This window comes from Balaenoptera borealis, assembly GCF_965194805.1.
Source record: "Balaenoptera borealis genome assembly, chromosome: 5".
Lineage (NCBI taxonomy): Eukaryota > Metazoa > Chordata > Mammalia > Artiodactyla > Balaenopteridae > Balaenoptera > Balaenoptera borealis.
This window is the reverse complement of record NC_138862.1, coordinates 100,266,916-100,282,187: the sequence shown is the minus strand read 5'-3', so window position 1 is coordinate 100,282,187 and position 15,272 is coordinate 100,266,916. Positions and strand designations below refer to the sequence as shown.

Sequence of the window (15,272 nt, the reverse complement as noted above, 5' to 3'; positions counted from 1 at the left end):
ATTTCACCCCTAGTGGAATGGCTAATATTAAAAATACTGACAGCATCAAATTTGGTAAAGATGTTGAATGGCTCTCATATTTTGCTGGTGGATGTTTAAAATGGATTAATGACTTTGCTGATTTGTATTTCCTTTTAATGTATAATTAATATATCTATATATACATATATCTAGCTTATGAACTAGCAATTCTAATTATTCACCTAAGAGATATATAAACATATGTCCACAAGGGGCCTTGTACAAAAAGGGTCAAAGCAACTTTTCCATAATGGCACCAAACTGGCAAAAACCCAAATGTCCATTCACTAGTAAGTGTGTAAATAAAAAGCCACATATACTTACAGAGGAATACTATTTAATATTTAAAAAAAAAAAAGAATGGACTACGAATTTACACCACAACCTGGATGAATCTCAAGAACATTATGTTAAATAAAGGAAGTCATTCACAAAAAGATACATATTGTATCTTTCCATTACATGAAGTCCAAGAACAAGCAAAAGACATCTTTGATAGAAGATGTAATGATAGAAATTAGAAAAGTCATTACCCAACAGTGCGGAGATTGATTAGAAGGTCCAAGTGAACTTTCTGGAATGATAGAAATTTTTTTTTCTTTGGTGGGATGACGGTTTCACAGGTGTACATTTATCAAAACTCATTGAATTTTGTACTTCAGATCTATGCCTTTAAGTGTACATAAAAATTACCTAAGTAAATTAGTAAATACATACATATTTGTCTTATATTTATAAGATAGTTGGTGAAAATATTTTAAGTAAAATCCTTATATAATTATTCCCAGATATTTGGGCCAACATTGTTCTGAGTTTGTCATGAGGGTGTTTCTGGATGGGATTAACATTTGACTCAGTAGACTGAATACAACAGATTGCTCTCCCTAATGTGGGTGAGCCTCATCCCATCAGCTGAATATCTGTACAGAACAAAAAGGCTGAGTAAGAGGGAACTCCTCTTACTTGACTGTTTGAGCTGGGACATTGTGCTTTTGCAGCCTTTGACTTCAGACTGAACATTGGCTCTTCTTGGGTCTCAAGACTGCCAGCTTTTGAACTGGAACATATACCATCAATGCTCCTGGTTCTCAGGCTTTTGGACTCAGCCTGGAAATACACATCAGTTCTCCTGGGTCTCCAACTTGCTGACTGCAGCTCTTGAGATTCCTCAGCTTCCATAATTATGTAAGTCAATTTTTTATAATAGATCTCTTTATATATATTTATATTATATTCTAATATTTCTGTATTAGAGAGTATTTATATTATGATGCATGTATATTTTTAATTATTAATTCAATTTAACTTTGAGTCTTCCTAGAAATAGGATTAAATGTGGTTTTCTTGTGGATCTATAATCAAAGCAGTTGATTTTGTTTAATGATCAAATTTTGACTGGTTGTAAGCCATTAATACCATAAAAGAGAGTATACTTCACACCTTCATTTCAGACAACTGGTTACTAAGTCGTGTTCCCTGCCACTCTCTCTCTGCGTTCTGGAGGTACTAACCCACTTGCAAGCTCATTTCCTCTGCATAACTCTCTTCACCTTTCTGTAAACATTTTATTCTTAGAATTAAACCTCATTTATTTACTTAACTCTCAGCTACACAATTCTCAACATCATTTTCTTTGATCATCATCATCATTAACTTTGCCATCATCAGAGAGGCAGTTTAGATCAGTGGTTAAGATCATGGACTTGGCATTTAGAATTACTAGCGGTTTGACCTTAGTTAACCTCTCTGTACTTAGTTTCAATTGCTACAGAAATAGTACCTATCTTATATTGTTGTTAGCATTAATGACAATGTATTTCAAATACTTGGAAGAATACTGGACATAAACAAAGTGACATCATTATCAAAAATAAAACTCTGTATATTGACACATTGCCTTCATTATCACTAAGTATATAATATGTGTCTGCTATGGACTTTAAGGACTTTAAAGGGAATAAAAAGAGAGAGAAGGCAAATTTTTCCAGTTTTATGAGACATAACCTAATGGTGAAAGTTAAACATTCACACATTCACACATAAACCACAAGATTAATTACAAAGTCATGCAAAAGTATATTTCATATGAGGTTAAAAGGTAAAGTATTGAAAAATATAAATTTAGTTTTATCTTAAACTTACACCTTCTCTGAGAGCATAATAATTTAGAGCAAAAAGAGATGTATCCAAAAATGTTAAAATTTTCCTTTGTTATATAAATGCAAGATATTATTTTTATTACCATTATCATGTAGTCTAAAACTCACATTCCAAAAGAAGAAAAAACTGAAGGCAAACAAAGTTGAGTTGTCAACACTAAATCAGTAGCAGACCAAAGACCAAAATCTAATTTGGCTGACTCCCAATTAGTATCCTTTCAGCTAAAATTTGGAGAAATGCAAGAACTAAAGAGCTAATAGGGTGAAGATGAGTGAAATTGGAGAAAAGTGGAGTTTCGTTTCAGATCATTAGAGGGAGAGACATGACTAAAATGAAGGAATAATTGTATGATCTTGCCTACGATGGCTATTACCTTAATTTTAAACTTAAAAATACATGAATCAAAAATGCTGTTGCTAATTTCTTGGGCTGGATTGTCTTCTACTATATTCACAAAACCATAATATGTTTTTACTGATCTAGTAAATATTCATCTCTACGTATACCCTCTAACTTCCCTATGGCTATGAATAAAGTTCATTCTCTCATAAAAATCCAATTCCTTTCACTGTGTTCTGAATCTCTGGCACTCTTTCTTTCTCAAAGACTTTGTGTTCACCTACCTCCCGCATTTTTTTCTTTGCATCATTGATATCTCTCTCTTTCTCCTAAATCATTTCTATAAGCCTACTAACATTTCCTGTCTTTTAAAAATACTCCCCTTGAACTTATGTATCTCTCCAGCCTCTACTGTATTTTGTAGCTCCCTTCAACAGCAAACTTTCTCAAAAAGAGCATTTATAGTCATTATTCTCATTCTCTCTATTTCTCCTTTTTTCCCCTCCCTAATGTGATTTCCATCTTTTTACCTCCTCAGTCATTGCTCATGACAAGGTTATCAGTGGCTTCTAACAGTAGCCACATCCAGTGTTCACTCTTACAGTCTCGATTGACTAGATATCTTAAATAATCCAATGTTGCTGACTTTACCTGATATACTTTACTTAGTGTGGCAGATTATATTTTCCAAAGATGGCTGCACCAATACTTCTCATATTATCTTTCAACAAAGTGGCACTGAGAAATGGAGTCTATGTTTCCTCCCTTCCACTGAGAAATAGCGTATATGTTTCCTCCCCTTAAACTTTAGTGGATCTTCAAAAGAGTGTTGACCAATAAAATGTGGTGGATTTAATTTTCTATTATTTCTTGTGAGAGTACGTAATAAAAGGTGATGTGGTTTCCACCTGGCTCTCTCTTGTGACACATACTTTGGGAGCCCTGAGTTGATATGTAAGAAGTCCGGTTACCCTGAAGACACCATTCTGGAGCAATTATGTAGAATACTGCATAATGATAGAAAAAGATGCTGTAGGAAGTCCAGCTGTTCCAGCTCCCAGCTATGATTCTTTGATTCTTTACAGTACAGGCACCAGACACAAAAGGAAACAAGTTTTCACACGATTTTAGCTTGTTGCCCCAAACTGCCCTAGCTGATATTTAGTAAAATGGAACAGAGTAGAGCTCTGCTCAAGCTGCTGATTCATAGCAAAAAAAAAGACCTAAGTTTTGAAGTGCTTTTATTACATAGCCATAGTAACTGAAACACTTGTTTGGGCTTCTACAGTAATAGGCATTTTGGTTTTCCCCCACCCTCACTAGTTGCTCCTTCTAATTCTCTTTCATTGTCTCCTATTTCTGTGTCCTAATATTAAAGTGTTCCAGGATCCTGGGATGCATGTTCCTTTCTCTATACATTATCTGAATTGCTTTATTTCATCATAGCCCATGGCATTTATATGTGGATGACCTCCTCTCCCCCATAACATTACATTTCTATCTCTGATATCTCCTCCGTATCCTCTGAATTCTAGGCATATATATAAAATGGCCTACTTAACTTTGCCACTTGGATATTTAATAAGAACTCAATACATACACATCTGAGCTCTTGATCTCTTCTCCCTATAAAACAACATAAAACTTATTCGTTCCTTAGTTTTCCTCATCTCAGTAAATAGAATAATAATTCGCACAATTTCTCAAGCAAAAATTTAGATTCCTCTCTTTCTCTCAGTGACTGCATCTAATCTATTTCCAGTGATTATACCTCTACAACGTATCTCCAAACCTTTCTTTATCTCCACTTCTTCTCCCTAGTTCAAGATGCCATCATATATTTCCTAAACTATGGAAATAACCTCTTTAGCAGTCTTCTTTCTTCTAGTCTTACCACACATTAGTCTGTCTTCCACATGGTAGCCAAAGCAATCATTTTCAACAAAACACAGATCACATTACTAATCTGGGTCAAAACCATTCAATGTCTTCTCATGTGAGCAAATTTTATTTTCCAAAGATGGCTCCTACATTCTGTTCTTCTAATGTGACTTGATATTTCTACCACTTAAAGGTGGGAATCTATGTATTCTTCCTTTAAATCTGTATGGGCCTATGATTCCAGTGGAAGTGATACTATGGCTGTAAGATCAGATAAAACCATGCCTGGTTCTCTTGGGACACTTGCTTTTGAACCTAGTCCCCATGCCTGAATAAGCTGATTCAGCCTGTGGAGAGGCACATACAGAGAGGAACTGAGACCCCCTAGCCCCAGCTAAGTTCCCAGCCAATTGCCAGTATTAATTTGCCAGCCATGTGAATGAACCATTTTGACATCTGGAACAAAGATGGACTATCCACAAAGCTCTGCTTTGATTGAAGAATTATGAGCAAAGGAAAATTTTGTTCCTGTTTTAAGTCACTAAGTTTTGGGATAGTATTTTTTTATGCAGTAATAAAAAACTCACATCGACTTTGGTACCTGCAAGTGGAATGCTATGGTATAAACCCCAAAACATGTAGCATTGGCTTTGGGGCAAGCCATATGAGGAAGATGGGAGGGCCTTAGAAAAATGTTAGCAAAACCCTAAAGAATCTTGAAGAGTCTGTCTCTGACAGCTCAAAGAAAAATAAAGAAAATGTGATTAGAATATGTTTTGTAGTGGTGGATATTTTGGCTACACTATAACCTGAAGTAATGTGGAATACAGGAAATGTTCCAATGAACTCAGTGATCAAGCTAAGGGAATTGTCATGCAGAATATTAAAGTGTCACTTGGATTCTTTCACTGCCTAGGGTATAATGTGAGAAGAGATGAATGAGCTAAAAATGAACTCTTACATATAAAGGATCTAGAACTATCTTAGTTTCAAAATAAATCCCTTTTTCTTCCCAAATCTCTCTAGGTAAAAAATGATACCCAGATTAAGGACTGACTTAAGGGAAAAGATCAATTTTACTGTAAAACCTATTATTAAGACCTTCAAAGAAATCTGAAATGATTCCTCATATAACTTTTCAAACAGACAAAGCCCTTTTAAGGATCATAATATTGTAATTAGCAGAACTCTTTATTATACAATAAGACTTATAAGAATCTTAAGGATGTTATCCCATTGTAGTGTCATGGTGAAGTTGAAGAAGAGAATGACTTACCTGGAAAAGATTTGGGTTTATATCTTTTGTCTGATGGAGTAAATTATAAATTGATATACTGAAAGCCCACAAAAATTGTTAAAAGAATTATATCAGCTTGCAATGGAAGGAAGAGAAACAAAACAATATGAGAAAGGGTTCTGAACCCTCAAACGTTTACAAGTGAAAAATTGGCTTAAGAAGTCTTAAGTAAAAGAAAGGTAGACTCAGAGGGAAGGACTGAGTTGAGCTAAGACCTATGGAGATATAGGGAGGAGGACTGAACTCTAATCAAAGAACGGGCAACATGTGCCTAGCTAAATTTCAGAATTGGTATGGACCAGTGACTACTGTGTTCCTTCCCCTTCCCCGTCACTTTTAATGGGAATGTCCATAGCACTTATGCAATGCCTGTCCCAAAATTTTATTTTGAGTATTTGGAGACCTAGAAAAATTGGCTCTGTAGGTCAAATGTGTCACTTGTTATCACATCATTAAAAAGAGTGCTCAAAGAGCGTATTTGAGGAACTGCACACAAAAAGTATCACTTAAACCTAGATCTGATTTAGACAGTAAGATTCGTAACTTTGAGCTGATGTAATTATGGAGTGAGAATTTTCAGTCTTGAGGAAGGGAATGGATATATTTTGCATGTGGGAGGGATATAAATTGTAGCCTGAAGACAAACTGGCAGATTGTATTCTTCAAATATGGCTGTAAAAAGACCTCCTAGCTCACGTTTTCTTTTTACAATATGACTTTGAAACTCCTCCAATGAAGAGCTATCCCCTTCCCTAAAATCTGGGCAGGACTGTGACAAAGCTTTATGGCTTTGAGAGAGAAGGTCGTAAATTTCCATTCCAGAAAGAGGAAAAAAATGTATAGGTGATAGTCAATAAAAGAAGAGATGAATTTGGGATGTGAATCCTTGGCATAATAGTGATACAGTTTTTTCATCTAATCAGTGTTACACATAGATTAGAAGTTAAAAAATGATTTTAATTTACTTACTTGGAATTTATTTCTTTGCACTTCAAAGCCTGGATAACTGAGTGCAGAAATGTAGTTAGAATAGTCCTTCTAATCAAGAATTAGCCACCTCTTCAGAGTCCGAAAATAAGTTAGAGAAATTGCATTAATGATTTTCTCCCTGGGGAGGAGCAGTAGTCTGAAGTCTCATTAACATCTAATTCTGAAAGAATCAGAGGATCTGTTTATATCATAAGCTGACATTTGCAACTTTCCTCAATTTTCCTTGGAATTTCTTCAGCCATATCCTGCTGAGAGAAGTATACTAAGTCCTTTTTGTTTGAGAAGCTTATAGAGCAAGTCATAGCCTTAGGCCAACAGACAATCGTCTATTCTAATCATCCATATTCCTATTGTAAACAACCACACTGTTGGCTCTTGCACAAGAATCTCCTGAGATTAATAATTGGTAGACTCTAATTGCCTATTTCTTCTTGCTCATTTTTTTATCCTTTGATAAAAGTGAAAGGCTGAGCCTTCAATAGATTTTGTACTTATGTCTTATTCTATTAGCCTAATCATAATGCGATTCCACTTAAGCACAAGCAGAGCAACAGCAATCATTACTTAATTCTAATTCCTAACTCTCTGTAAGTAAGCCAGACCATGATTTTACTAACCAGTTTCCAATGCACATAAATAATAACATATATTTAGATTATCACAGTGCCTAACTCTCCCTGAGGGGCAAAAAGATTGTATTTTCTTGTGCTCATCTTGCAGTTTCACAAGATGTCCCATTAATTTCATTATTGTTCCCTTAAGCTATTATGTTTAGTCATCTTCCTCATCACTTGCTTCCCTCTGTTGGCTCCTTATCTTTTCCTTTCAACTCCTGCTTGGCCTCGTCCCTCTATTAGTGACAGCTCCTTTAGTGATGTGACTTCCTCCGCTTTCCTTGCCTTCAGATAGTCTCATAACATCTTCTGTCAATCTCCACATATATTATTTGCTTTATGCCATATTATATTTGTAAAATACATAAAAGATTGGTATATTTTCATTTTATTGATGATGAAACTGAAGTATAGAACATAAATGACTCCTCAGAGGTGCTGATTTGTGGACCTTGTAGTGGGTTTAATGGGAGGAGGCAGGTGTGTGATAGAGACCTAAGAAAGAGGGAATTAAATGGTCCAGGGCATAAGATGACCTGAGGAACAGTAGAAATAAAAAAGAGGGAAAGACCTTAAAATTGATGACTCCTCTGTCCTGATAACTTCAAAGTGCATTTCAATTTGAAATCTCTATCACCTCATTGCCTGGGGACAGGTGAAAAAACACATACAGAACAGTTATCTCTTCCTGAAGTTTCCCAAATTCACAAAATTCCTAAGATATTGAGAGAAGAAAGACTATGAACATGTTTAATCTCAGTTATTGCCATTTTTTATCCAGCCAAATACATTTCATAAATTCTGTTTCATATATTATTTAACCTTATCTACCTATTGGGTTGGCCAAAATGTTCATTCGTTTTTTCCGTAAGATGGCTCTAGTAGCATTTAGTTTTCTTTAACTTCATTTGAAACAATTTTGTTAGATTGTATTGTGACAGTTGTCATATCAGTGTGCATTTAAAAAAAAACTTATCAAAACTGGTGAATTTTTGTATAGTCATTTTAATATTGAAGATGGAAGAAAAAAGCAACATCTTCAGCATATTATGCTTTATTATTTCAAGAAAGATAAAAATGCAACTGAAATGCAAAGACAAAAGATTTGTGCAGTGTGTGAAGAAGTGCTGTGACTGATCAAATGTGTCAAAAGTGGTTTGCGAAGTTTTGGGCTGGAGATTTCTCACTGGATGATGTTCCACAGTTGGGTAGACCAGTTGAAGTTGATAACGATCAAATAGAGACATTAGTTGAGAACAATCAACATTATACCACGCGGGAGATAGCCGACATACTCAAAATATCCAAATCAAGCATTGAAAATCATTTGCAATAGCTTGGTTATGTTCATCGCTTTGATGTTTGGGTCCCACATAAGCAAAAAAGACCTTCTTGACTGTATTTCCACATAAAATTCTCTATTTAAATGTAATGAAAATGTCCCGTTTTTAAAACAAATTGTGATGGGTGGTGAAAAGTGGATGCTGTATAGTAATGTGGAAAGGAAGAGATCGTGGGGCAAGTGAAATGAACCACCACCAACCACACCAAAGGCCATTCTTCATCCAAAGAAGGTGATGTTGTGTATATGGCGGGATTGGAAGGGAGTCCTCTATTACGAGCTCCTTCCATAAACCAAAATGCTTAATTCCAACAAATGCTGCTCCCAATTAGACCAACTGAAAGCAGCACTCGAAGAAAAGCCTCCAGAATTAGTCAACAGAAAATGCATAATCTTCCACCAGGATAACATAAGACCACATGTTTCTTTGATGACCAGGCAAAACTGTTACAGCTTGGCTGGGAAGTTCTGATTTATCCACCATATTCACCAGACATTACACCTTCAGATTTCCATTTATTTCAGTCTTTACAAAATTCTCTTAATGGAAAACATTTCAATTACCTGGAAGACGTAAAAGGCACATGGAACAGTTCTTTGGTCAAAAAGATAAAAAGTTTTGGGAAGATGGAATTATGAAGTTGCCTTAAAAATGGCAGAAGGTAGTGGAAAAAAACAATGAATATGTTGTTCAATAAAGTTCTTGGTGAAAATGAAATTGTGTCTTCTTTTTACTTAAAAACCGAAGGAACATTTTGGCCAAACCAATACCATGATATTGTTCAGCTGACACATTCTATTTATTAAATATTAATTACACACATTTTAGTGGCCTAAACTTATGTATTTATTATACTTTACCTGTCTGGGAAAAGAGTGACTTCAATAAAGATCATAGTTCCTAGTGTTATCACCTGTGTGGTAATATCAACAACAGTGGACTTAAGGATGCTATTACTCTACTTGCTCAAAATTTATCGGTTTCCCCTGGTCCTCTCTGTTAGCCTCAAGGTTAGGTCTCTGTACAATCCTTTCTTCTTTCTTGTTTCCAGGGCCAGTGTAAATAGCTGCAGAGTTTGTATGTAATGCAAATCCAAGGGGTATTCCTGGCATTCGGAAGTGCACAAACCCCAAAAATATATCTAGTGACCCTGGATCAGTTTTATATAGCAGAGTTTCTATTAAGGCCCTTAGCAGAACATGCTCTAATTAATATAAGCAGAAAACAAACCTATACCTACTAATAAATAGAAGATTCGTGTGATGAGTTTCTACAATAAGGCAAGCTGTGTTACAAATGTTGGGAACTCAAAAGTGAATAGTACAGACCCGGCCCCACTCTCATCGAGTTTACATTCTAGTGGAGAGGAACAGATAATAATAAAATAAAAATAGAACAAAACATTGGGGAGTGCTTGTAAGTACTATGAAGGAAAATAAAGCAGGATAAAGGATAAACAGACATGGTCACTTATTTCAGGAAAAAAAAACAACTTGGGACCTCCCTGGCGATCCAGTGTTTAAGACTCGGTGCTTCCACTGCAGGGGGCACAGGTTCTATCCCTGGTCGGGGAACTAAGATCCCACATGCTGTGTGGTGTGGCGAAAAAACAAACAAACAAACACTTCTCTCAGGAGTGGAGATATAAGTAGGAAAGCTACTCTGTAAGAGGATATATGAACAGAAATCTGAATGAAGTGAACAAGTGAGCCTGCCATGCAAGTATGTGGAGGCATAATATTTCCGGCGGGGGTGTGAATAGCAAGTGCAAGTTCCCTGAGATGAGAGTGTGCTCTGAGTACTTAAGGAATAGCAAGGGGACCACTGTGGCTAGGGTAAAGGAGGCAACTAGTAGAATGGTAGGAAATGAAGACACAGTGAAAGCTAGAGACAAAGTCAAATAGTGACTTCTAAGCAATAATAAGAACTGAGAAATTTATTCTAAATGTGACGGGAAATCCGTGAAAGATTTTGAGCAGAGGACCAACATTATCTGATTTGCCAATTAGAAGTGTCATTCTTGCTTCTATGTAGAGAATAGACTTAGGGTATGCAAGGCAATATTTCACATTTTTAGAGGTTAAAAAAAAAAAAGCAATGAGGCAAGTTAGGCGGCTCTAGAAGCTGCCCATGTTAGATATGATAACATCAGTTGGGTTGCTGGTGGAGGTGGTGACAAAAGTGAAAATAAGAACATATGAGGAATTTCCTGGCCATCCAGTGGTTAGGATTCCACTTCCACTGCAGTGGGCACGGGTTCGATTCCTGGTCAGGGAACTAAAATCCCATAAGCCGTGCTGTGTGGCCAAAAAAACAAAGAAAAAAAAAATTGATTTCTTCAGTTAAGACTTGTGCATTTTCTGGGAATTCACTGGTGGTCCGGTGGTTAGGACTCTGTGCTGTCACTGTGGAAGGCCTGGGTTTGATCCCTTGTTGGGAATTAAAATCCCATAAGCCGTGTGGTGTGACCAAAAAAAAAAAAAAAAAAAATGCCCAAAGTAGCTCTGATTACATTTGCTCTGACGACCATTTACTGAGGGATTAGATAAGCAGTTTAAGAGAAATAGAAGGATGAAATGCAATTACAACATTTTAATCCTGAGCAACTAGGTAGGTGGTGGTGCCGTTTTCTTCCATAAGGAAATTTAGAACAGGAATCCCCAACCCACGGGCCTGTTAGGAATTGGGCCACACAGCAGGAGGTGAGCAGCTAGGGAGCGAGCAAAGCTTCATCTGCCTCTCCCCCTGCCACTCCCCGTCACTTGCATTACCACCTGAACCATTGCTCGCATTACCTCCTGAACCACCACCCCCCACCCCATCCATGGAAAAATTCTTCCACAAAACCAGTCCCTGGTGCCAAAAAGGTTGGGGACCACTGCTTTAGAAGACAAGAAAGTTGAGGGCAGAAAATAATAGGAATCAAGAGATTATGTTTAAAGATGTTGAGTTGAGGTGCCTAAAGACATCCAATTAGAGGTTATTGTGTTTTGTATTGGGTCAACTGAGCTAATCTGGAATTTAATGTTTCCCCACATCCCCTTCCCTGAATAGTTCTAGATGGATAATAAAGACATTTAGCATGAGGTGTGGAAGGCAGAAGTGAAGCAGCAGCCATATTCTTTTTATTCTCAAAAAGATAATGCAGGGGATAAGGTACTTTTGCAGTACACACATGTGGGCACTTATCTGCTGACTCCTCTTGCTGGTGAGACTTAAGGAGTATAAAAAAGAAAATGAGTATTTAGCACTGGAGATACATTTTATACTGTTTGCATTATAATGGATAGATGGATAGTGAGAATGAAGCCTATTATTAAATAAGGTGACAAGGGATTTGAGTCATAATTAAAGAACAATGCTTGGCCAGAAAGGATAACAAATACCTTTACACAAAGCTCCCATTGGTCTTGGAGCCTGGCAGGTGCTGGCAGTGCTCTTAAGAGTCTACAGAGTAAGATCTGCCACAGTTTTGATGGGCTTGTTAAAAATAGCCCTAGGCCAGACACATGCCATCCATCAGAATTAAGTGGATCACTCAGCACCTGCTTCCTGTATCCTGTCTTCTATTACTCCATGTGCTTTCCCAGATACTGATGGGTCCTTGACCCTTGCTTCTAGGTGTAACAGTAATCTCTGCCTAGGGAAAAGGTAATGATCTCTGAACAATATATGCAAGCCCGGCATAGATTTATCATTTTAGGATTGAGCTTCCATTACTAATAATAGCTATCTTGCATTGAGTCCTCACTCTGTGACAAGCTCTTGCAAAACACACTTCAGATTTTATCTCATTTAATCCTGGCAACAGTGGTATAAGATAAATTCTAGTATTATTCTCCTCTTGTATTGAAATACATTTAGTTGTAAAGAAATTTACTGAATTGCTCAAGATCTCACGGGAAATGGCAGAGCCATAAGGACTCAATCAGGTGCCACCTGCCTCTAATAACTGACCTCACTTATATTAAATTGTTCCCTGGGTTTAGGTAAACTTGGGGAAAGCGTCTTTCTTGCAGAGACTTCTGGGAGTATCTGACTGTTTGCTTTGAGATTGAACTCTGATGTGGCCTCTAGATTCTTTGAAATCTTGAAGGAGAGAGTAGAACCTGCAATAACTCTTGTGATGTTTCAAACGAAACAGAGGAAAATAGACATATCTTTAAGAAAGACTCTTTTACTCTGGAAAAATCACTTGAATGAATCATATAACCATGTAAATAAAAAGAAGACTCCATATCAGAAAAGTTATTCCAGACTCTTCATTATAAACAGTAAATATATTCTGTTTAACAATGGAAAATATGGTCACTCTGGTACATCTCTACAGACTGATATCTGATATTTTTGTAGGATGAGACTTGACTGTTCTAGAAAACAACAGCTTGTCCTGTGGAGAATTCTGAGGATATGCTGATGGAAAATTAGGGGCTGAATACCAAAAGACAAAGGAGCTGTTTTCCTGAGGGTCTTTCTGGGACCCTGAGTACAAGCAGTGGTGAGCTAGGCAGCAAAGGTGAAGTATGGAGCTGGAGAAACAATAGCTGGACCCAAAAGGCAAGAAGTACAATCCACCAGGAAGATGTAGCCATCATAAGCATGTATGCACTGGAAAATGTAGCTACAAATCATATGAAGCAAAACTATTAGAAATAAAATTGCACAAAATAATAAATTAAAAAGTTTTCAGTAAACAATATATGTTTTTTCAAAATACTCATAGAATATGTTAGCTAGAAAAAAATAAAATGCAAGAAAAGTTTATATGTGCTATAACAATGGAAGACAATAGACTAAAATTGGAAATTAAAAGCAAAAATAGCCAAAATGAATTAATGTTTAGAAAATAAATTTTTTTTCAGTTATTTGTGTTAAAGAGGAAATCAAAACTGAAATTATAGATTATTTAGAAATGAATCTCACTACATATCAAATTGCATATTAAAATCATGCTCAAAAGTAATTTTACAGCATTAATTTTTTTTTTTTTTAAAGTCTGATAATAAGTGGAATTTGCATTCACCTCAAGAATCTAGGAAAACAACAAAATGAGTCAAATAAAAAAATAGGGAACCAAAACCAACATAATTTGTGATCATTATGTCAAAAGAACTGGATCTGGGACTTCCCTGGTGGCGCAGTGGTTAAGAATCCTCCTGCCAATGCAGGAGACACGGGTTCGAGCCCTGGTCCAGGAAGATCCCACATGTTGCGGAGCGACTAACTCATGCACCACAACTACTGAGCCTGTGCTCTAGGGCCTGCGAGCCACAACTACTGAGCTCGAGTGCCACAATTCCTGAAGCCCGCGTACCTAGAGCCCATGATCCGCAACAAGAGAAGCCACCAAAATGAGAAACCCGTGCACCGCAATGAAGATCAGCCCCCGCTCTCCTCAACTTAGAGAAAGTCCGCACACAGCAATGAAGACCCAACGCAACCAAAAATTAAAAAATAAAAAAATATTTAAACAAACAAACAAAAAAAGAACTGGATCTAAATAGACTTTCTTGTCTCTCTATGGAACAATACAGAGAATAAGCAAAAATAAGGCAGTTACTTGCTCTAGGAAATTCTTGCTCTTCAAAGATAAGACTGTGAACCAACTGAAATAGCTTTTTAATCAAGACTAATAGCTTATTCAGCAATACTCATTTCAAGACACTCACTTCATGGGGTCCATCAATCCAAAACTATTATTTCTTAAATCCTGCCAAATCCCAACCAGTTTCCCTCCTGGCAAGACTCACATTAAAATCATCCAGCTCAAGCACTAAAACCTAATATACATCTTTTTCTCCCTCTGACTTTCCCTTTCTGAGTCATTACACTAGTACTCTATCAAGGTGGTATTCTTCTTTACAGCATAAGGTCTAATAAACTTAGCTTTGCTTGATTGATGATATTTCTGGAGGAATTTTAAGAAGTTAACAGTCAGAGGAAGAAAAAGAAATAAATCAATAAATGTAAAAATTATTTAAATGAGGGAGAAGTGAAAATATTTTTCCACAGAATTCCAAATAATATATGGAGATACTTACACCCCTGCCCAGGAGGTGGAACTTAATTCTTGTCCCTTCCTTGCATCTTCCCACCGAGGATGGGCTAGATGATATCTTTCAAAGAATTGAATAAGGACAGGGAAAATGGTAAATTTACAGTGGAGGAACCTAGCAAACATTACCTTAAACAAAGGATGGAGGTTAACATCACCAGTGATGCTATGTGGACATCATTGCCCCTTGATATGATGTGATGAAAAGAGTACTTACCTCTGTGGTATTCTTTTCCCAAACCCAGAACACCAGTCTAATCATAAGGAAAATGACAGGCATATCCATATTTGGGGATATTCAATAGGACACCTGCCCAGTATACTCAAGAGTTTCAAGGTCACGAAAATCAGAAAAGAGTGAGAAACTATCACAGATCAGAAGATACTGTAGAAATGGGACAACTACATATATGCATTCTTGGTTTGAATCCTGGAACAGTAAAAGGATGCTAAAGGAAGAACTGATGAAATCCAAATAAGTCTGGAGTTTAGTTATAGCAATGTTCAAATAAAAGAATTGAAATTAAAAACAGAAGAAAAGTTATTTGGTAAATACAAAAAAAAAAGCCCAC

At 36.5% G+C, this 15,272-nt stretch overlaps 1 protein-coding gene across 4 annotated transcripts in view; it reads left to right on the top strand.

Annotated features, from left to right (window-relative positions):
* The window catches only part of LOC309629759 (uncharacterized protein), a 324,290-nt gene that overhangs the window by 289,622 nt on the left and 19,396 nt on the right, over positions 1–15,272 (top strand). For all 4 annotated transcript variants that reach the window (XR_014245205.1, XR_014245206.1, XM_082394266.1 and 1 more), the window contains one exon: positions 1,020–1,206. Coding sequence is in view for 2 of the 4 variants with exons in the window: in XM_082394266.1 (XP_082250392.1) it covers positions 1,020–1,183 (164 nt within the window). In the remaining 2 variants the exon portion in view is untranslated. The remainder of the gene's footprint in view (positions 1–1,019; positions 1,207–15,272) is intronic.